The sequence below is a fragment of the Salvelinus fontinalis genome, chromosome 20 (genome assembly GCF_029448725.1).
Source record: "Salvelinus fontinalis isolate EN_2023a chromosome 20, ASM2944872v1, whole genome shotgun sequence".
NCBI lineage: Eukaryota > Metazoa > Chordata > Actinopteri > Salmoniformes > Salmonidae > Salvelinus > Salvelinus fontinalis.
This window is the reverse complement of record NC_074684.1, coordinates 14,451,961-14,473,200: the sequence shown is the minus strand read 5'-3', so window position 1 is coordinate 14,473,200 and position 21,240 is coordinate 14,451,961. Positions and strand designations below refer to the sequence as shown.

The 21,240-nt window shown below is 43.2% G+C and overlaps 1 protein-coding gene across 1 annotated transcript in view; it reads left to right on the top strand.

Moving 5' to 3' along the window:
* The window catches only part of LOC129817105 (nesprin-2-like), a 207,966-nt gene that overhangs the window by 133,052 nt on the left and 53,674 nt on the right, over positions 1-21,240 (top strand). The window contains exons 79-88 of the mRNA XM_055872054.1: positions 905-1,087; positions 2,968-3,123; positions 3,327-3,434; positions 5,432-5,602; positions 6,313-6,446; positions 12,092-12,287; positions 16,467-16,646; positions 19,529-19,642; positions 19,780-19,934; positions 20,183-20,330. Of these exons, the coding sequence (XP_055728029.1) occupies positions 905-1,087; positions 2,968-3,123; positions 3,327-3,434; positions 5,432-5,602; positions 6,313-6,446; positions 12,092-12,287; positions 16,467-16,646; positions 19,529-19,642; positions 19,780-19,934; positions 20,183-20,330 (1,545 nt within the window). The remainder of the gene's footprint in view (positions 1-904; positions 1,088-2,967; positions 3,124-3,326; positions 3,435-5,431; positions 5,603-6,312; positions 6,447-12,091; positions 12,288-16,466; positions 16,647-19,528; positions 19,643-19,779; positions 19,935-20,182; positions 20,331-21,240) is intronic.

Sequence of the window (21,240 nt, the reverse complement as noted above, 5' to 3'; positions counted from 1 at the left end):
ATTTTATTTGGCCTCCCCCAAGTTTTCTGAGCAAAATAAATCATAAATCATATTTGTTTATTATTTTTAAAAATTGGGGGGGACATAAAAGACTATAAACACACATGCAAACCAGCTCCAAGTGATTTTAATTTTGGAAATTGTTTTAATCAAATATAATACTTCTTGCTTGTCAATTTGCAGTCTACAAATAATTTGTAATTACGTTCCGGTCCACTGACCATCCGCTCAAGAAAAAATTGGCCCTCGTCTGAATGTAGTTGAAAATCCCCGCACTAAATTATGACGATGAAAATTGGAAGTACAACTATCCAAAGGTGCAGAGTTATGGATATTTACTCTTCTTGCATATTTCACCAAACCATTTCATACACATCAAATCAAATATTATTTGTGATTAAAAAAAGCACACTGTGTGTAGGATTCATTCATCGGTATCATCACAATCCAATTCCATGTATATACAAAGGTTGGTTTGCTCATAGTTTTGTAGACTTTCCATTTTTGCACAGAAACCCAATCCACAATAGAATAAGGAAAGGTGAATACAATGGAGGAACTTAAATTAATTTATTGGCCTTAATGCACACAAAAACAAAGCTCTGTAATGGAAGGTCACAATGTTGGAGATGATGACTTAAGAGTCAGTGATTGTATGATTTAGAAACAGTGAACACAATTGCACACATTTATTTTCTGATGAAAATAATGGGTTATATTCTGTGAAAAAAACACTTAACAGTGTGTTTTGTTTTCAGTGATGACATTTGTTTTTAATGTTTTGCAAAAGGTGGTCGAAGATATGCAAGTCAGGTACTAAGGTAGTTTTTTTATGTGGGGTAGTAGAGTAGTAGAGATTCCTGTGTGTTAATGCCAGTGTGTGTTGTGTCATTTCATTCCTCAGGGGTGCCAGGCAGGCACTGCCAGCGGGCAACTCACCCTGGATTTCCTGTGCCAGTCCGGACCGCAGTCAGTGACAGCGTCGGATAACTCTGGCAGCTGCTCTGAGGAGCGCACACTCTTTGCCGAGCGAATGGGTGCCCTCAACTTAAGCTGGCTCCTCCTAGAAGGGAAGCTGGGCACTCAAGTGAGTAAGACAGCGAGCCAAATAAAGCCAGGCTCAATATTGTGACAGCCAATCAAATTAAGGCTTCTTACCATCTACACAAGATAAAAAAACAAGTAATCAGTACTTTACTAAATAAAGGTGGTAAGCTGTCAACTGCAAATTCCAAGAACAAAAATATACAGTGCCTACGGAAAGTATTCAGACCCCTTGACTTTTTCCACATTTTGTTACGTTACAGCCTTATTCTGAAATTGAGTAAATAGTTTTTTTCCTCGTCAATCGACACACAATACCCTATAATGACAAAGCCAAAACAGCCAAAACATTTGTTTAAATAATTTATTACAAATAAAAAAACATATCACATTTACATAAGTATTCAGACCCTTTACTCAGTACTTTGTTGAAGCACCTTTGACAGCGATTACAGCATTGAGTCTTCTTGGGTATGACACCACAAGCTTGGCACAGCAGTATTTGTGGAATTTCTCCCATTCTTCTCTGCAGATCCTCTCAAGCTCTGTCAGGTTGGATGGGGAGCGTTGCTGCATAGCTATTTTCAGGTCTCTCCAGAGATGTTCGATTGGGTTCAAGTCCAGGCTCTGGTTGGGCCCCTCAAGGACATTCAGAGACTTGTCCCGAAACCACTCCTGCATTGTCTTGGCTTAGGGTCGTTATCTTGTTGGAAGGTGAACCTTCGCCACAGTCTGAGGTCCTGAGCGCTCTGGAACAGGTTTTCATCAAGGATCTCTCTATACTTCTGCTCCGTTCATCTTTTCCTCGATCCTGACTAGTCTCCCAGTCCCTGCCGCTGGTTTCCTCCAGACGTGATGCTTGGCATTCAGGCCAAAAACTCCAAGCCGCCTGTCATGTGCCTTTTACTGAAGAGTGGCTTCCGTCTGGCCACTATACCATAAAGGGCTGATTGGTGCAGTGCTGCAGAGACGGTTGTCCTTCTGGAAGGTTCTCCCATCTTCACAGAGGAACTTTAGAGCTCTCCCAGAGTGACCATTGGGTTGTTGGTCACCTGATTGTTCAATTTGGTCAGGCGGCCAGCTCTAGGAAGAGTCTTGGTGTTTCCAAACTTCTTCCATTTAAAAATGATGGAGGCACTGTATTTTTGGAGACCGTCAATCCTGCAGAAATGTTTTCGTACCCTTCCCCAGATCTGTGCCTCAACACAATCATGTCTCGGAGCTCTACGGACTATACCTTCGACCTCATGGCTTGGTTTTTGCTCTGACATGCACTGTCAGCTGTGGGACCTTATATAGACAGGCACTGTATAGACAGGTGTGTGCCTTTCCAAATCATGTCCATCAATTGAATTTACCACAGGTGGACTTTAATCAAGTTGAAGATACATATCTAGGATGATCAATGGAAACTGAATGCACCTGAGCACAACTTCGAGTTTCATAGCAGGGTCTGAATACTTATGTAAATAAGGTATTTCTGTTTTAAAAAATATATACATTTGCAAAGATTTCTGACAACATGTCTTCCCTTTGTCATTATGGGCCATTTTAGAATAAGGTTTTAACTTAATAAAATGTGGAAAAAATCAAGGGGTCTGAATACCTTCCGAAGGCACTGTATATTAAAGAAATGTTGACCAGGAGTTTCACAAAATCAAAACGTAGCACTTTATCAAAATTTGTCAATTGAAGCAGTTTGCTTTTCTTAGATTGGCATGTGTCTGGGTTGTCGAGAGAAACAAAGGTCCAACGTTGGCCATGTAACTCAACCCCTGACAGGGCTGGGATCAATTCCATTTCAATTCAGTCGATTCAGGAAGTGAACTGACATTTCCAATTAGAATTTTCCATCATGAATTTACCGAATTGAAATGGAATTGTCCCCAACCCTCGTGTCTGTATCATACCTATGGTTTGCAGGTGTGCCAGGCTGAGGAGCTGTTCCGCATCTGCGCAGAAAGAGAGAAGCGACTGCGACGGGTGCTCAGCTGGGCTGTGGGGCAGAGAGAGAGGCTGAGGGAGTGGCAGAGACCTGTCAGTCAGACGCAGGTGGACAAGGCCCTGCAGGAGTGGGAGGTATGGAGAGTTTTAACAAGCCAGAACAAGGGACATGGATACTACACTGCATGCACTGTATGTACATGGGGACTTCATTGAGTGAATAGTGGGTGTGTATGTGCATGCGTGTTTGCGTGTGCACGAGTGTGTGTGCGCATGCCTGAGTGTGTGCGTTTCTTTATAGAACAGTTGACAAAAGGTGACTTCCTCTATCTGTTCAGGCTGTGGAGGAGAAACTGAAAGACGTGTGTGTGGAGGTCGAGGATCTGGTCCGCGACACCTGGTCTGCAGACACAGTCACCCAGGTCTGCACAGACTTCAACCAACAGGTGACTAACACACACATCGACACAGGCCACAAGTGTACTAGTTAACTATGTTTTTTTGTTAGTTAAATTTGGTTTTGTTTGTTAAACTGAGACTCAGCGATATGACGTTGCCACTAGCAGCACCGCAGATACAGTGCCTAACATTACTATTCAGTGCCCTTGGTTTACAAAGTGGGGTTGAAATTTAATTTGAGATCAGAAAATTCTATAAATGTCAGTAGTATTGCACTCTGTAAACATGATTTTTGAATGACTGCCCCATCTCTCTTTATCCCACACACCCAATTATCTGTATGGTTTATCTGTATGGTCCTTCAGACGAATAGTATATTTCAAGTACAGATTCAACTACAAAGACCAGGGAGCTTTTTCAATGCCTCGCAAAGAAGGGCACTGATTGGTAGATAAAAACGCAGACACTGAATATCCCTTTGAGCATGGTGAAGTTATTATTTAGGCTTTGTATGGTGTATCAATACACTCTGTCACTACAAATATACATGCGTCCTTCCTAGCTGAGTGTCCGGAGAGGAAGTAACCGCTCAGGGATTTCACAATGAGGCCAATGGTGATTTTCAAACTGTTACCGAGTTTAATGGCTGTGATAGGAGAAAACTGAGGATGGATCAACAACATAGTAGTTACTCCACAATACTAATCCAAATGACAGAGTGAAAAGGAGGAAACCTGTACATAATACAAATATTCCAAACATGCATCCTGTTTGCAACAAGGCACTGAAGTAATACTGCAAAAAATGTGGCAAAGGAATACACTTTTTGTCCTGAATACAAAGCCATGTTTGGGGCAAATCCAACACAACACATCACTGAGTACCACTCTCCATATTTTCAAGCATGGTGGTGGCTGCATCATGGATATGCCTTTCATCGACAAGGATTGGGGAGTTTTTCAGGATAAAAAGAAACGGAATAGAGCTAAGTACATTCAAAATCCTAGAGGAAAACCTGGTTCAGTCTACTTTTCACCAGAGACTAATTCACCTTTCAGCAAGACAATAACCCCAAATCTACACTGGAGTTGCTTACCAAGAAAACAGTAAATGTTCCTGAGTAGCCAAGTTGCAGTTTTGACTTAAACCATCTTTAAAATCTATGGCGAGACTTGAAAATGGCTGTCTGGCAATGATCAACAACTATATTGACAAAGCTTGAAGAATTTTGAAAATAATAATGGGCAAATATTGCACAACCCAACTGTGCAAAGCTCTTAGAGACTTACCCAACAAGACTCACAGCTGTAATTGCTGCCGAAAGTTTCTAACATGTATTGACTCAAAGGGGTCGTGATAAAAAAAATATGAATAAAAAAATTCTCCATTTGAATCGCTACTTTGTAACACAATAAAATGTGAAGAAATCCAAGAGGGGTGAATACTAATGATAGGCCCTGTATTCAGATGAGCATGATGCAAGTCTTTGCTCTCACACAGTCACACAGACTATCTCCGCATGTGCACCGGTGTACTTCACGCTGCTACAAAGTGATAGCTATGGGGTCAAAACAGAGGAGAAGTTTAGCCTCATACTTCAATGCTCTTAGTTGTTGTGGAATTCGACTCAGTATTGCTTTTTACTTCATGCATGATTCTATCTTTACTCAAGGTTTTATTTGTTAAGTGTGCCCATATAAAAAAACAAGGAAAACCCACAAAAATGTTTTATTGTATTTTCATGCTGGGTTGAAAGAGAAGCCTGCAAACACTTGAGTCCTCCAGGACCCCATTGCTGCCCCATTTCCACTGCTCTGGCATGTTATGTGTCATACAATATGATATATAAGGGTTTTACACACTCCTGAGATAAACTGAGTCGAGCAAAACCAAGCTGTACTGAGCAGGCCTTGCTACACATCTACCATAGTTTCTGGAACCATACAGAAAAAGCCATTGTGAAAATTAAATATCCAAGCCAACACAGCTTGTTTCAGGTCAGCATGAAAGTGTGAAAAGGGCATTATCAGTATTTTCCCTGCAGGTTGGGAGCCTGAGGCCTGTTCTCCAGCGGTTGCTAGTTCAGTGGGGCCAGTTTGAGAAGGAGCTGGGTGATGTTTCATTCTACACCACTAAGCTGCGCTGTGGTCTGGAACACAGCAGTGGTCCCTTCCTCTCCTCCCACCAGGTCAAAAGGCATGTGAAGCAGCTACAGGTGAGTGTGATGAAGTTGTCAACCATATAAGAAGAGACATATCAAGGGACGGTTCCCATAGAAATGCCTGAGCACGCTATGTTAGCATGTCATGACTGCCAAGCTAGCTATGTTATCCACATTTAGTGCACACAGTGCAGTACAGCACTCCTTTGAAATGAAGTCCTTTTTGACAAATATGGAAATGTGTCATTCTGTCACTTTCCCGGCTATTTGTTGAAGACATATTCAGCTACTTAAGAAACTGTCTCAAAGATAGCTAATGTATTGCGATTCAGAAAAAACCTACCAGCAAGGGACAAGTTTGTCTGCTAAACAGCCGATACAAGAAGTGCTCGTCAGTTCCGACTCTCTGTTTTGAAACCTCTCTGTCTCAAACATTAACCACTGGTACAGGGTCCGATATTTTACAATCCACTGTAATGGTAGATGAATATGGATTAAAAGATGATTGAAAAAGATACCACAACTCTAACCTTGAGCTACTGTAGACAACCCAAAAGTGTGGGTATAGGACATGTGACATAAACACATTGTGTGCCAGATGTATAGGAAAGCCTATATCTTCCTAACATGTAAAGCTACCAAACCTAAATCTCCCATATACAGCGTGCCTCAATACTGTACGAGATTTTGTCATGAAATGCTGTTTGGTTTGGTGAGTTGGAAAGGGAGTGTTTGTTTACACTATGGCGTTTCTCTGTCCACAGTGCCTCCAGGAGGAGGCTGGGATGGGGGCGGAGATGTGGACTGCTCTGGACCAGTCGTACGCAGGCCTGTCGGACGCTATCAGTCCTGGAGCGGCCCAACTCCTTATTGAGAGACTTGAGGAGGAGAGAACACAGTCAGTACCACCGCTAACTGGACCTTTAAAGGGGCAATCAGCAGTTGAAAAAATAACAAAGCGTCCTCCCTGCTCCTGTTCCAGTAAAAAGCTAAGGGATAAGGCTGGAGAAATGTGACCACTCTCAAATTCATAGACAGAGCTATAGATGCAAGGACTGACCATCCATAATATCAAAATTATAGTTTTAACCATGTTTTGAAGCTATAAAGAGTTTGTTTACATTGACTTTGTTTACAAACATTGAAATAAAACAAACTTAGATTTGGGGTTCTGATGGGTTACAACAGTTGAACTAAGCTCATGAGGCATTTACAAGTTATATTCGTCAATAATCAATACATTCAAAAATGGATGTAGAAAATGCAGATTGCCCTTTTAAGGTGGACTTGGCAATTTGACATAATCAAACAGCACGGTCGTGTTTAGTAAGCACGAAATGGAAGAAAATATATATAACAATGTATATAACAATAAGAAACACTTGCTTTTGTTTTCCATTGAGAAATCAAACATGGGTTTCAAATACTTAACTCGATTCAAGTACTTTATCTGTGCATGTTTGAGCTTGCCCAGCTTTAATTAAAAACAGAAAACCCCCAAAACTGCAAACCCCGCCCATCTGGCACTCCAAGCAGACTAACAAACGCTTAAAGTACTTGACTCGATTTTTCAAGTATTTCCAACCAAGGTCTGACAGAAAACTGCCAAGACTGCCACTTTAATGGGGAAATTAATGTTTTTTTTGTTGAACTGTGGTAAACACAGGCTTAGGATATCTTATACGTATTGTTCTATGAGATCATCTTCATCAGTTAACAACACTTTTTGTGAATTTTGAAACATTTATGTTTATTTATTTATTTTATTTCACCTTTATTTAACCAGGTAGGCTAGTTGAGAACAAGTTCTCATTTGCAACTGCGACCTGGCCAAGATAAAGCATAGCAGTGTGAACAGACAACAACACAGAGTTACACATGGAGTAAACAATAGACAAGTCAATAACATGGTAGAAAAAAGAGAATCTATATACAATGTGTGCAAAAGGCATGAGGTAGGCAATAAATCGAATAATTACAATTTAGCAGATTAACACTGGAGTGATAAATCATCAGATGATCATGTGCAAGAAGAGATACTGGTGTGCAAAAGAGCAGAAAAGTAAATAAATAAAAGCAGTATGGGGGTGAGGTAGGTAAGTTGGGTGGGTAGTTTACAGATGGACTATGTACAGCTGCAGCGATCGGTTAGCTGCTCGGATAGCAGATTTTTAAAGTTGTTGAGGGAGATAAAAGTCTCCAACTTCAGAGATTTTTGCAATTCGTTCCAGTCGCAGGCAGCAGAGAACTGTAAGGAAAGGCGTCCAAATGAGGTTTTGGCTTTAGGGATGATCAGTGAGATACACCTGCTGGAGCGCGTGCTACGGGTGGGTGTAGCCATCGTGACCAGTGAACTGAGATAAGGCGGCACTTTACCTAGCATAGCCTTGTAGATGACCTGGAGCCAGTGGGTCTGACGACGAACATGTAGCGAGGGCCAGCCGACTAGGGCATACAGGTCGCAGTGGTGGGTCGTATAAGGTGCTTTAGTAACAAAACGGATGGCACTGTGATAAACTGCATCCAGTTTGCTGAGTAGAGTATTGGAAGCTATTTTGTAGATGACATCGCCGAAGTCGAGGATCGGTAGGATAGTCAGTTTTACTAGGGTAAGTTTGGCGGCGTGAGTGAAGGAGGCTTTGTTCCGGAATAGAAAGCCGACTCTAGATTTGATTTTGGATTGGAGATGCTTGATATGAGTCTGGAAGGAGAGTTTGCAGTCTAGCCACACACCTAGGTACTTATAGATGTCCACATATTCTAGGTCGGAACCGTCCAGGGTGGTGATGCTAGTCGGGTGTGCGGGTGCAGGCAGCGAGCGGTTGAAAAGCATGCATTTGGTTTTACTAGCGTTTAAGAGCAGTTGGAGGCCACGGAAGGAGTGTTGTATGGCATTGAAGCTCGTTTGGAGGTTAGATAGCACAGTGTCCAGGGAAGGGCCGGAAGTATACAGAATGGTGTCGTCTGCGTAGAGGTGGATCAGGGAATCGCCCGCAGCAAGAGCAACATCATTGATGTATACAGAGAAAAGAGTCGGCCCGAGAATTGAACCCTGTGGTACCCCCATAGAGACTGCCAGAGGACCGGACAACATGCCCTCCGATTTGACACACTGAACTCTGTCTGCAAAGTAGTTGGTGAACCAGGCAAGGCAGTCATTAGAAAAACCGAGGCTATTGAGTCTGCCGATAAGAATATGGTGATTGACAGAGTCGAAAGCCTTGGCCAGGTCGATGAAGACGGCTGCACAGTAATGTCTTTTATCGATGGCGGTTATGATATCGTTTAGTACCTTGAGCGTGGCTGAGGTGCACCCGTGACCGGCTCGGAAACCGGATTGCACAGCGGAGAAGGTACGGTGGGATTCGAGATGGTCAGTGATCTGTTTGTTGACTTGGCTTTCGAAGACTTTAGCTAGGCAGGGCAGGATGGATATAGGTCTGTAACAGTTTGGGTCCAGGGTGTCTCCCCCTTTGAAGAGGGGGATGACAGCGGCAGCTTTCCAATCCTTGGGGATCTCAGATGATACGAAGGAGAGGTTGAACAGGCTGGTAATAGGGGGTGCGACAATGGCGGCGGACATTTTCAGAAATAGGGGGTCCAGATTGTCAAGCCCAGCTGATTTGTATGGGTCCAGGTTTTCCAGCTCTTTCAGAACATCTGCTATCTGCATATGGGTAAAGGAGAAGCTGGGGAGGCTTGGGCGAGTAGCAGCGGGGGGGGCGGGGCTGTTGGCCAAGGTTGGAGTCGCCAGGTGGAAGGCATGGCCAGCCATTGAGAAATGTTTGTTGAAGTTTTCGATTATCACGGACTTATCAGTGGTGACCGTGTTATCTAGCCTCAGTGCAGTGGGCAGCTGGGAGGAGGTGCTCTTGTTTTCCATGGACTTTACAGTATCCCAGAACTTTTTGGAGTTAGAGCTACAGGATGTAATCAAAACAAGTAAGTATTTTGTTCGAGCTGGTAATTAGAAAGCTAACTAGCTTTTTGGTGGACTAGTGTAGAGTAGACTAGTTTGTGTGGTCGGCATAGACTGGTGACGTGAAACATTTTGCGACTAGTGTTGTAGTTCCATTTCTCTCACAGTTAACAACCTGTTAGCAACTGACTTATTTTAAGCACATGAAGGCTTCATAATTCATAAAGGTCATGTTAACTGACTGATAGTAGCTCATAGAACAAAACGTATAAGATCTCCTCAGGCTGTGTTAACCTCAGAACTTATGTATATCCTAAAACCCCATTCTTTCCCCCATTAATTAACCCCATAGGAATGGCCAGTGAACCAGAGGTAGAAAATGCTCACTCATTTCCATTTTTTAGGACTACAAGCTAGCGAGCTCTATTGGTTCTTCCCAACGTATGCATACTTCATGGAGTGTGCAAATTGTAAAGAGACAATAATAGCATGTCTTGGTAGATTTAAATGCTGTTGTTGTTAATAATCAGGAAGTTGGCCTGCCGTGTTGATGATGTCATAATGCTGAGTCCATTGAATTGGGAAACTAGACATGAACCTTCTTACGATGGGATGTACGGAATGTTGGCATATTGGCAGTTAATTTGAAAAATACATTTTGGTCAGGGAGTTGGTCAACCATGGTTTGCCAGTGCTGTGATAAGATATCGTGTAGAATTTATCTGTACTAAATGTTTGTTAGCTAGCTAGCCAGACAGGTTTAGAGGAATGATTCCATAATGTTTTCAAATGAACTGCCAATATGCCAACATTACTTTAAAACAGTCAATCCTCAGCCATACACTGAGTGAAATCAGTAGATGATAAGACTTAGACAAGTTATAAATGCAACAAGTACTGATATTGTATCACATAATAGCACTCACAGCTTTGAGAGAGAGAGAATATCACATGCCTTTGTTTTATTTTCCTGCATAAGTAAAATCAGGATTATGCTATTCATTCTAATTAGACTGGTTTGGATTTCTGCTGAACCAATATGGCTGCCATTTTCACCCCATTCTGGAGCTTGGAGGGTTTATGACATAGAGAAACACCTCTAGTAATTTAATAGGATCTCTATGGCTGGGTCTACCAAACCTGCAAGTGTCACGACATCATTGAAGACTCCTTTGGCGCCATCGACTGTATCTCACTAAATTACATTTACATTACATTTACATTTAAGTCATTTAGCAGACGCTCTTATCCAGAGCGACTTACAAATTGGTGCATTCACCTTATGATATCCAGTGGAACAACCACTTTACAATAGTGCATCTAACTCTTTTAAGGGGGGGGGGGGGGGGGGGGGGGGGGGTTAGAAGGATTACTTTTCATAGGTATTCCTTAAAGAGGTGGGGTTTCAGGTGTCTCCGGAAGGTGGTGATTGACTCCGCTGACCTGGCGTCGTGAGGGAGTTTGTTCCACCATTGGGGTGCCAGAGCAGCGAACAGTTTTGACTGGGCTGAGCGGGAACTGTACTTCCTCAGAGGTAGGGAGGCGAGCAGGCCAGAGGTGGATGAACGCAGTGCCCTTGTTTGGGGTGTAGGGCCTGATCAGAGCCTGAAGGTACGGAGGTGCCGTTCCCCTCACAGCTCCGTAGGCAAGCACCATGGTCTTGTAGCAGATGCGAGCTTCAACTGGAAGCCAGTGGAGAGAGCGGAGGAGCGGGGTGATGTGAGAGAACTTGGGAAAGTTGAACACCAGACGGGCTGCGGCGTTCTGGATGAGTTGTAGGGGTTTAATGGCACAGGCAGGGAGCCCAGCCAACAGCGAGTTGCAGTAATCCAGACGGGAGATGACAAGTGCCTGGATTAGGACCTGCGCCGCTTCCTGCGTGAGGCAGGGTCGTACTCTGCGAATGTTGTAGAGCATGAACCTACAGGAACGGGTCACCGCCTTGATGTTAGTTGAGAATGACAGGGTGTTGTCCAGGATCACTCCAAGGTTCTTAGCACTCTGGGAGGAGGACACAATGGAGTTGTCAACCGTGATGGCGAGATCATGGAACGGGCAGTCCTTCCCCGGGAGGAAGAGCAGCTCCGTCTTGCCGAGGTTCAGCTTGAGGTGGTGATCCGTCATCCACACTGATATGTCTGCCAGACATGCAGAGATGCGATTCACCACCTGGTTATCAGAGGGGGGAAAGGAGAAGATTAATTGTGTGTCATCTGCATAGCAATGATAGGAGAGACCATGTGAGGATATGACAGAGCCAAGTGACTTGGTGTATAGCGAGAATAGGAGAGGGCCTAGAACAGAGCCCTGGGGGACACCAGTGGTGAGAGCACGTGGTGCGGAGACAGATTCTCGCCACGCCACCTGGTAGGAGCGACCTGTCAGGTAGGACGCAATCCAAGCTGACAGATTTTCTAAATCAATAAGAAAACTAAATTGTTCATTTCGCTCCTCTGTTTTGCCATCAGCATGTCATATTGCTTTGTATATGGCTAGTGAAAAACTTTAAAACAAGATGCCTCAGTTGTTTATAAAAAAAAATATTGGCAGGCAGCCCACTTTGTTGTTGTTTGAATCACAGATTGCCCCTTTATTATGTTTAAAAGACTGTCGCCCCCTGTCAGGTGGAAGGCGCTAGTGCAGGAGGTGGATGAGGAGCTGCTGAGAACTGGGGATCTGCTGTCGTTCTGGGGGGAGTACAACCGTCTGTACGACCAATGCTCTGTCCGCCTGCAGCACCACCAGGAACAGTGGGGGGCGCTGCTCAGCTTCCTGTCGACACCATGCCACTCCACACAGGACCTGGTCGATGCCATCAAGGTGAGTGCCACTGTCACTCGAGTTGGGGTTAATTCTAATTGAAGTTTACTGAGTGTACAAAACATTGACCAGGTGAATCCAGGTGAAAGCTATGATCCCTTATTGATCCACTTCAGTCAGTGTAGATGAAGGGGAGGAGACAGGTTAAAGAAGGATTTTTAAGCCTTCAGGCAATTGAGACATGGATTATGCATGTGTGCCATTCAGAGGGTGAGTGATCAAGACAAAATATTTAAGTGCCTTTGGTATGGTATGGGGGTATGGTAGTAGGTGCCAGGCACGCCGGTTTGAGTGTGTCAAGAACTGTAACGCTGCTGGGTTGTTCACGTTCAACAGTTTTGTGTGTGAATCAAGAATGGTCCACCACCCAAATGACATCCAGCCAACTTAACACATTTGTGGGAAGCACTGGAGTCAACATTGGCCAGCATCCCTGTGGAACGCTTTCGACACCTTGTAGAGTCCATGCCACGACAAATTGAGGCTGTTCTGAGGGCAAAAGCGGGTGCAACTCAATATTAGGGAGGTGTTCCTAATGTTTTGTATACTCAGTGTGTATATAGCTTCTTCTCAGTTTATTGAGTCGAGTTTTATTTCAGTATACATGGCAGCTGAATAGAGTATACGTCAAGAAAAAAAACAAGTAAATGTCAATAAGTGTGTGCGCTAATCTACAAAGTTCAGAAGTCCGATGTTATTCAGTTCAAGTACTTCGGTTGGTGATTGGAGTAGAGAAAACATTGATGGTCAGGAGGAGGCAGCATCTCAGCCAGGGAGTCAGAAACAGACAGGTCCGTAGCCTCATCAGCGCACATCGCCGACCCCGACGACCTCTCTGTGCTTTGGGCTTCGTAGATAGTTTTCTATTCCTCCAGCACTACCATTTGTGCAGCACCCACTTGGGATACCACTGCTGCCACACATTTGGTAACAGTCAGAGTAGTTGACAATCTTCACTACTGCAAGCCATTTCCAGTAATGTAGTCCTCTCCCGTCTCGAGTCACTTGCTTTTGCGATGTTGAGGCATTCAAACAACAACAGTCCCATTCATAGCTAATGTTAGCTAGCCAAGCCAAACTACCAACAGTCTTCAAACCCATTCAGATACATACATTCTTAATAAAAACGGGTCAAAACATGACTCAGTAAATGATCAGAAACAAAAAGCGGATCAAAAATAAATAAAAAACACTTAAAAACGAACAAATTATTACAGAGCTCTCTGTTTAGGCTTCCCCATGGCCAGTGTTGGGGTCGTTACTTAAAAAAAATATAATATTACCTATTACTCGTTACTTCTTTCAACAATAATACTCTATTTATTACTCCCTGTGAACAGTAATTAGTATTTACCGCATCCTCACTAAATGTAAAAAATGTTACCAACACAAGTAAATATGATTATGTTTTAAGTAGGCTATGTGCAGTAGGCCTGCATATATCAAATCCCAGGGCATTGAGGGCAAGGATATGAACACTATCTAAGCCTACCTGGACTATGCCATCAGGCAGGCCAGGTGACATCCGAGAGAGACAGTCCTTCAGTGCCACTGTCTTGGACAACAACATTTCCCAGGTTAGTAGTAGATTGTCGTAGAAACAGTTATCCTCTCCTTGCATAATGTCCAATGACACAGTCAGTGGCTTCATGACTGCAATATTCTCTCAGGAATTTATACTCCTGGTCAGTGATGCATTTTGCTCCCAGTTGAGCAGAGAATGCTCAACTCTGCGATGGGGAAATGCAATGTTTTAAACGCTTCTACCATTTTTCATCCCCCTCACTAAAAACAGTTAGTAGTACTGGGTGCTTGCGTAAAACAGGAACTTGGTGAGAGGACGTCAAATTCGGGCCGAAAACAATTACATAGAATCCGATTCCCCAACACTGCTTATGGTGCGCCATGGCAACCACCGTGTATTGAGAAGTCATTGAAAATATATACAGTACCAGTCAAAAGTTTGGACACACCTACTCATTCAAGGGTTTATCTTTATTTGTTCTATTTTCTACATTGTAGAATAATAGTGAAGACATCCCAACTATGAAATAACACATATAGAACCATATAGTAACCCAAAAATTGTTGAACAAATCAAAATATATTTTACATTGTATATTCTTCAAAGTTGTCACCCTTTGCCTTGATGACAGCGTTGTGCACTCTTGGAATTCTCTCAACTAGCGTCACCTGGAATGCTTTGTCAACAGTCTTGAAGAAGTTCCCACATATGCTGAGCACTTGTTGGCTGCTTTTCCTTCACTCTGCGGTCCAACTCATCCCAAACCATCTCAATTGAGTTGAGGTTGGGTGATTATGGAGGCCAGGTCATCTGATGCAGCACTCCATCGCTCTCCTTTTTTGGCCAAATAGCCCTTACACAGCCTGGAGGTGTGCTGGGTCATTGTTCTGTTGAAAAACAAATGATAGTCCCACTAAGCGCAAAACAGATGGGATGGCGTATCGCTGCAGAATGATGTGGTAGCCATGCCTGTTACGTGTGCCTTGAATTCTAAATAAATCACTGACAGTGTTACCAGCATAGCACCCCCATACCATCACACCTCCTCCTCCATGCTTCACGATGGGAACCACACTTGCAGAGATCATACGTTCATCTACTCTCCGTCTCACAAAGACAAGACAGTTAGAACCAAAAATCTAAAATTTGGACTCATTAGACCAAAGGACAGATTTCCACTGGTCTAACGTCCATTGATCGTGTTTCTTGGCCCAAGCAAGTCTCTTCTTCTTATTGGTGTCCTTTAGTAGTGTTTTCTATGCAGAAATTCGACCATGAATTTATGTTGAGATGTGTCTGTTACTTGAACTCTGTGAAGCATTTATTTGGGCTGCAATTTCTGAGGCTCTAATGAACTCTAATGAACTTATCCTCTGCAGCAGATGTAAATCTGGGTCTTCCTTTTCTGGGGCGGTCCTTATGAGAGCCAGTTTCATCATAGCGCTTGACTGTTTTTGCGACTACACTTGAAGAAACTTTCAACGTTTTTGAAATTTTCCAGATTGACTGAGCTTCATGTCTTGAAGTAATGATGGACTGTCATTTCTGTCTGATTATTTGAGCTGTTCTTGCCATAATATGGACTTGGCCTTTTACCAAGAAGTTTTAAAATTGATGAAAAAAAAATAGTTCACTGCTCTACACACATAATGTAAAAGTAGAATCATGTTTTAAATAAATATAATAAATAAATGATAAATAAATAAAATGTGGGTCTATACTTCTCTTGTCTTGTCTCCACTTTGAAGAAGGCAGGGAACATTCTGTCCCGGAAGTGGGGATGCGGTGCTGTGAATGGGCTCTCAAAATAGGGCTATTCTGTGTACGGTACACAGATTATAGGGTTCTACAGGAGGCATGTATAGATTTTAAAAAATGGCCTAAAATAGCCACTTTCATCAAGGTCTTCTAAAAAATGGTCTGTGATACAAATGTATAAAGCATGTCAAACATCCTTCCTCCCAATTAAGTTACTATGTCAGAATTGCCAAATCAATCGGAGATACCAAAAATATTTTCGGCCTACGTTGGTGTGGAATCACCCAATAGCAACAATGGGCCATGCTGTGCCTTGTGTGTGTGTGCATGTATGTGTGTTCTCCTCTACCACATACCTGATCCTGCAGACCAAGAAAAATAATATTCAATATTATTATTTTGTAATCAGTGAGCAACCTATCTTCCACTCGCTCCATTAGAGCACAACCCATTCGTCATCCGTGCCTACTTGAAAAACCACTCATATACTTTTAATTAAAATACTCAGCTGTTTTGCTGTGTGAATACAAGACAAGGAGGATGTTTCCCTCTGAATTTGAGACCCAGAAAACACAAGAATATGCAGAGAAAAACAAAGCAAATACTGTAGTAGCGTTGTCCCTAAGCTGATCCTAGAACTGTACCTAAGGGCAACTTCTATCCGTATCATGTATGTCTTACCCAAGCCAGTGATTTTCAATTGGGGATGCCATTGGCAATGTCTCACACATTTATGGCAGTAGCATCTCGTGTGTGTGTGTGTGTGTGTGTGTGTGTGTGTGTGTGTGTGTGTGTGTGTGTGTGTGTGTGTGTGTGTGTGTGTGTGTGTGTGTGTGTGTGTGTGTGTGTGTGTGTGTGTGTGTGTGTGTGTGTGTGTGTGTGTGTGTATTTTACAGCATCAGCAGGTTGGCTTTGAGGATGTTCAAGGCAGTCTGGGCGAAGTCCTGGAAGCCTCCAAGCCTCTGATTGGACAGGCGGAGCCAATTGTCGCCGCCATCGTCCAATCAAAGTCCATGTTGTCACGTGACCTCGTGCTACTGGGCCAGGCGTTGTCAGGGAAGCGTGCACGGCTTCAGGTGAGAGGGGAAAGCCATGTATAAAATGTAAATATATCAAATAGAACAAACAGATTTTATTGTGGAAAAACATTAACATCAACATTGATGGATTTATACAAAATTAATGTATAGACGTTTTATGAATGTATGCTTCAAAAATATATTGTATGCTAAACAAAATTGGGAAATGTTATTATTTCATACTTATAGAATTGCTCAGAGAAAACAATTTAGTTTAAACAAGTAATAATAATAATAAAATAAAACAAGATAGGTGTCAAAATTATTGGCACCCCTGTTTTCTTTGTGCACCCTCCCCTTGCGAGGATAACTGCACTCAGCCTTTTTCTATAATGCTTTATGAGATTGGAGAACACATTGGGAGGGATCTTTTACCATTCCTCCAAACAGAATCTTTGCACATCCTTGATATCCTTCAGTCTGCGCTTATTGACAGCCCTCTTCAATACAAACCAAAGGCTTCCAATGGGGTTCAAGTATGGACACGGCAAAATGTTGCTTTTGTGTTCAATTAACCGTTTCTTTGAGATTTTAATGTGTGCTTGGAGTCATTGTCTTGTTGGAAGATTCACTTGGGCCAAGTTTCAGACTCCTGGTGGAGGCAACTAGGTTTTTGGCTGAAATGTCCTGGTACTTGGTAGAGTTCATGATGCTGTTGACCTTAACAAGGGCCCCAGGACCAGTCAAAGCAACAGCCCCATCAAAAATCCACCACCATATTTTACAGTAGAAATTAGGTTATTTTCTGCATATGTATCCTTTTTTCGACCCCAAACCCACCAGCTCTATTTAAGTCTCATCTGACCATAACACTCATTTCCAATTCAAGTACCAATGCCATTTAGCAAACTCCAGGCGTTTTTGCTTTCTTTATGGCAGCTATTCCAAATAGCCTATTGGCATGAAGGTGTCTTCTAGTAGTAGATTTGGAGGCTGAGTGACCCCAAAATGCTGTAATTCTTCAACTATGGCCCTTGGACTTTTCTTTGCCTCCCAAAGATCTTTCTCACTATTTGTGGGGACAAGATATACAGCGTGCATTTCAGAAAATATTCAGACCCCTTAACTTTTTCCACATTTTGTTACATTACAGCCTTATTCTAAAATGGATTCAATTGCCCCCCCCCCCCCCCCCCCCCCCAGCTATCTACACACAATACCCCGTAATGAGTATCAGACCCTTCACGCAGTACTTTGTTGAAGCACCTTTGGCAGTGGTTACAGCCTCAAGTCTTCTTGGATATGACGCTACAAGCTTGGCACTCCTGTATTTGGGAAGTTTCTCCCATTCTTCTCTGCACATCCTCTCTAGCTCTGTCAGGTTGGATGGAGAGCATCGCTGCAAAGCTATTTTCAGCTCTCTCCAGAGATATTTGATCGGGTCTATGGTCCTGAGCACTCTGTTGCAGGTTTTCATCAAGGATCTCTCTATACTTTGCGCCTTTAATCTTTCCCTCAATCCTGACTAGCCTTCCAGTCCCTGCCACTGAAAATCATCCCCACAGCATGATGTTGTCACCAGCATGCTTAACTGTAGTGATGGTGCCAGGTTTCCTCCAGATGAGGCACTTGGCATTCAGGCCAAATCTTGGTTTCATTATAATAGAGAATCTTGTTTCTCATGGTCTGAGAGTCCTGTTGGTGCCTTTTGGCAAACTCAAAGCGTGCTGTCATGTGCCTTTTACTGAGGGGTGGCTTCCGTCTGGCCACTCTACCATAAATTACCTGATTGGTGGAGTGCTGCAGAGATGGTTATCCTTCTGGAAGGTTCTCCCATCTCCACAGAGGAACTCTGGAGCTCTATCAGAGTGACCATCGGGTTCTTAATCACCTCCCTGACCAAGGACCTTCACCCCTGATTGCTCAGTTTGGCTGGGTGGCCAGCTCTAGAAAGTGTCTTGGTGGTTCCAAACTTTTTCCATTTAAGAATGATGGAGGCCACTGTGTTCTTGGGGACTTTCAATGCTGCAGAAATGTTTTGTGACCCTTCCCCAAATCTGTGCCTCGACACAATCCTGTCTCGGAGCTCTACGGAATAATTCCTTCGACCTCATGGCTTGATTTTTGCTCTGACATGCACTGTCAACTGTGGGACCTTATATAGACAGGTGTGTGCCTTTCCAAATTATGTCCAATCAATTGAATTTACCACAGGTGGACTCCAATCATCTCAAGGATGATCAATGGAAACAGGATGGACCTGAGCTCAATTTTGAGTCTAATAGTAAAGGGTCTGAATACTTATCTAAAAAGAAGGTATTTCTGTTTTTTTAATACATGTGCAAAAATATCTAACAGCCTGCTCTCACTTTGTCATTATGGGGTATTGTGTGTAGATGAAACAAACAAAACAAATAAACAATTTTAGAATAAGGCTGTAACGTCACAATGTGGAAAAAGTCAAGGGTTCTGAATACTTTCCGACTGTACATGCATCCTCTACCCGGCAAATTTACCAGTGGTTTTAAACGTCGTAATTGTTGCTCTAATTGTGTTAAGTGGTATATTTGGTTTTTCTGTTGTTTTTTTGTACCCATTGCCAGATTGTTTTGAAAGATTTTATTTTTTCCCCATGGTGATGGATGACAAAGGGAATTTACATGCGTGTTACCACATTTTTATACCCCAGTGAAACAGGAAACCATGGAAGCCACAATACAATTCCTTAAAATGAGATTAACTTAAATATAGTAGAATGTTAATGCAGATGTAATTTAGTTTGATTTTATTTATAATAACCTTTAGGTTAGGGTTAGCCAATTTTTTGTTGTTGCATACAATATAGCTCAGTATTTGTGTTTCTTTTATCGTATTTTTTGCTCATCAAGGGTGGCAATTATTTTGGACTTCACTGTATGTGTTTGTGTGTTTGCTTACAGGAGGATTTGGATCAACGCCACACAATTAGCAGTAGTATGGATTCACTGGAGCTGCAGACCGAGGCTTTGCGTCACATGCTCACTTCTGATGTCTGCAGCATGGACAGTGTGAAGGTGAGTCAGACAACACACACGCATGGACACACACACACACACACACACACACACACACACACACACACACACACACACACACACACACACACACACACACACACACACATACTCATATTTATTCATTGCTCCTTCAGACTGCTCTGATGGCGCTGAGCCATCTGCGTCCTGCCCTGGATGACCTCACTGAGGCACGCCTTTCTGTGACCCTGGATGGCCTGGAAGCAGATAGACTGAAGTCCCTGACCAGGAAGTGGGCGCAGGCCCTCTACTGCGCCTCCCATATGAACAGGTAAGTGGGCCCATTGTATACAGATCTACTGTAGGATCAGCCTCCTCTCCCCCAATCCTTACCTTAACCATTAGCAAAACTGACCCAATATCAGCTGGGGGGGGGGGGGTACAATTAACATTAATTCCCAAGAATATACGTAAGGGATTTTACTGAATAATAGGACATGTATTGTGTGTGATTTGGTCTGTGTGTGTGTTTGTGTACTTACGTGTGTGTGTGTGTGTGTGTGCGCGCGCTCTCAACAGAACATTGCAAGCTGAGGCCCAGCACTCCCAGAGCCTTCAACAGAAGTGGGACAGCTGGGAGGGCTTCCAGGAGAAGATGGAGGAGGACTTGGCCCCAGACGTTTCTGGAAACTACTCTGGCCTCCGTGAGCAATTGGCAATCCATCAGGTTCATTACCCTTTTTTAAAATAAAATCTTCTCCCATTGTTCTAATCATCAGATGATCTTTTCAATCATTATGGCTGGCATTGTATCACCACCCATCTCTTACAGGTCCTGAATAAGATATATATATATATCAGATTTTATTGAACAGACAGCGAGAGAGGATGAAAGTGGGGAAAGATAGTGAAAGGATGTGTCGTAGGCCAGTAGGCCAGATTCTAACGTATGGCGGTACTGTAGACATACATGTCTGCTAGAGGCTGCAGCATTACCGATAGACCAGCCAGGAGACTAAGATATCTTTTTTATACAAATTAAACAATATAAAGACAATCAATTGAAAATGAACTAATATATTTTAGGAAACAGTTATGGCACACTATAGGCATATAGGGCTTCTGCAATATCTCACAGACCACTGTGTATTTCAGGCTAAGCTGCATATTAGAATTGATTCCACGTAAACTATGGAAATATCCACTTGAAAAAAACAACAGTAGGCCTTCTGAGTGGCGCAGCGGTCAAAGACACTGTATCAATACAGACCTGGGTTTGATCCCAGGCTGTGTCACAACCAGCCGTGACCGGGAGTCCCATACGCCGGCGCACAATTTACCCAGCGTCGTCCGGGTTAGGGGAGCATTTGGCCCGGGGGGGCTTTACTTGGCTCATCGGGCTCTAGTGCCTCCTTGTGCCTGCAGGCTGGACTTTGGTCGTCAGTTGAATGTGTTTCCTCCGACACATTGGTGCGGCGGGTGTTAAGGAGCGCGGGTGTTAAGGAGCGCGGTTTGGCGGGTCAGGTTTTGGAGGACGCATGACTCAACTATCGCCTCTCCTGAGGCCGTTGGAGAGTTGCTGCCATGAGACAAGATCGTAATTGGATATGATGAAATTAGGGAGAAAAAGGGGTAAC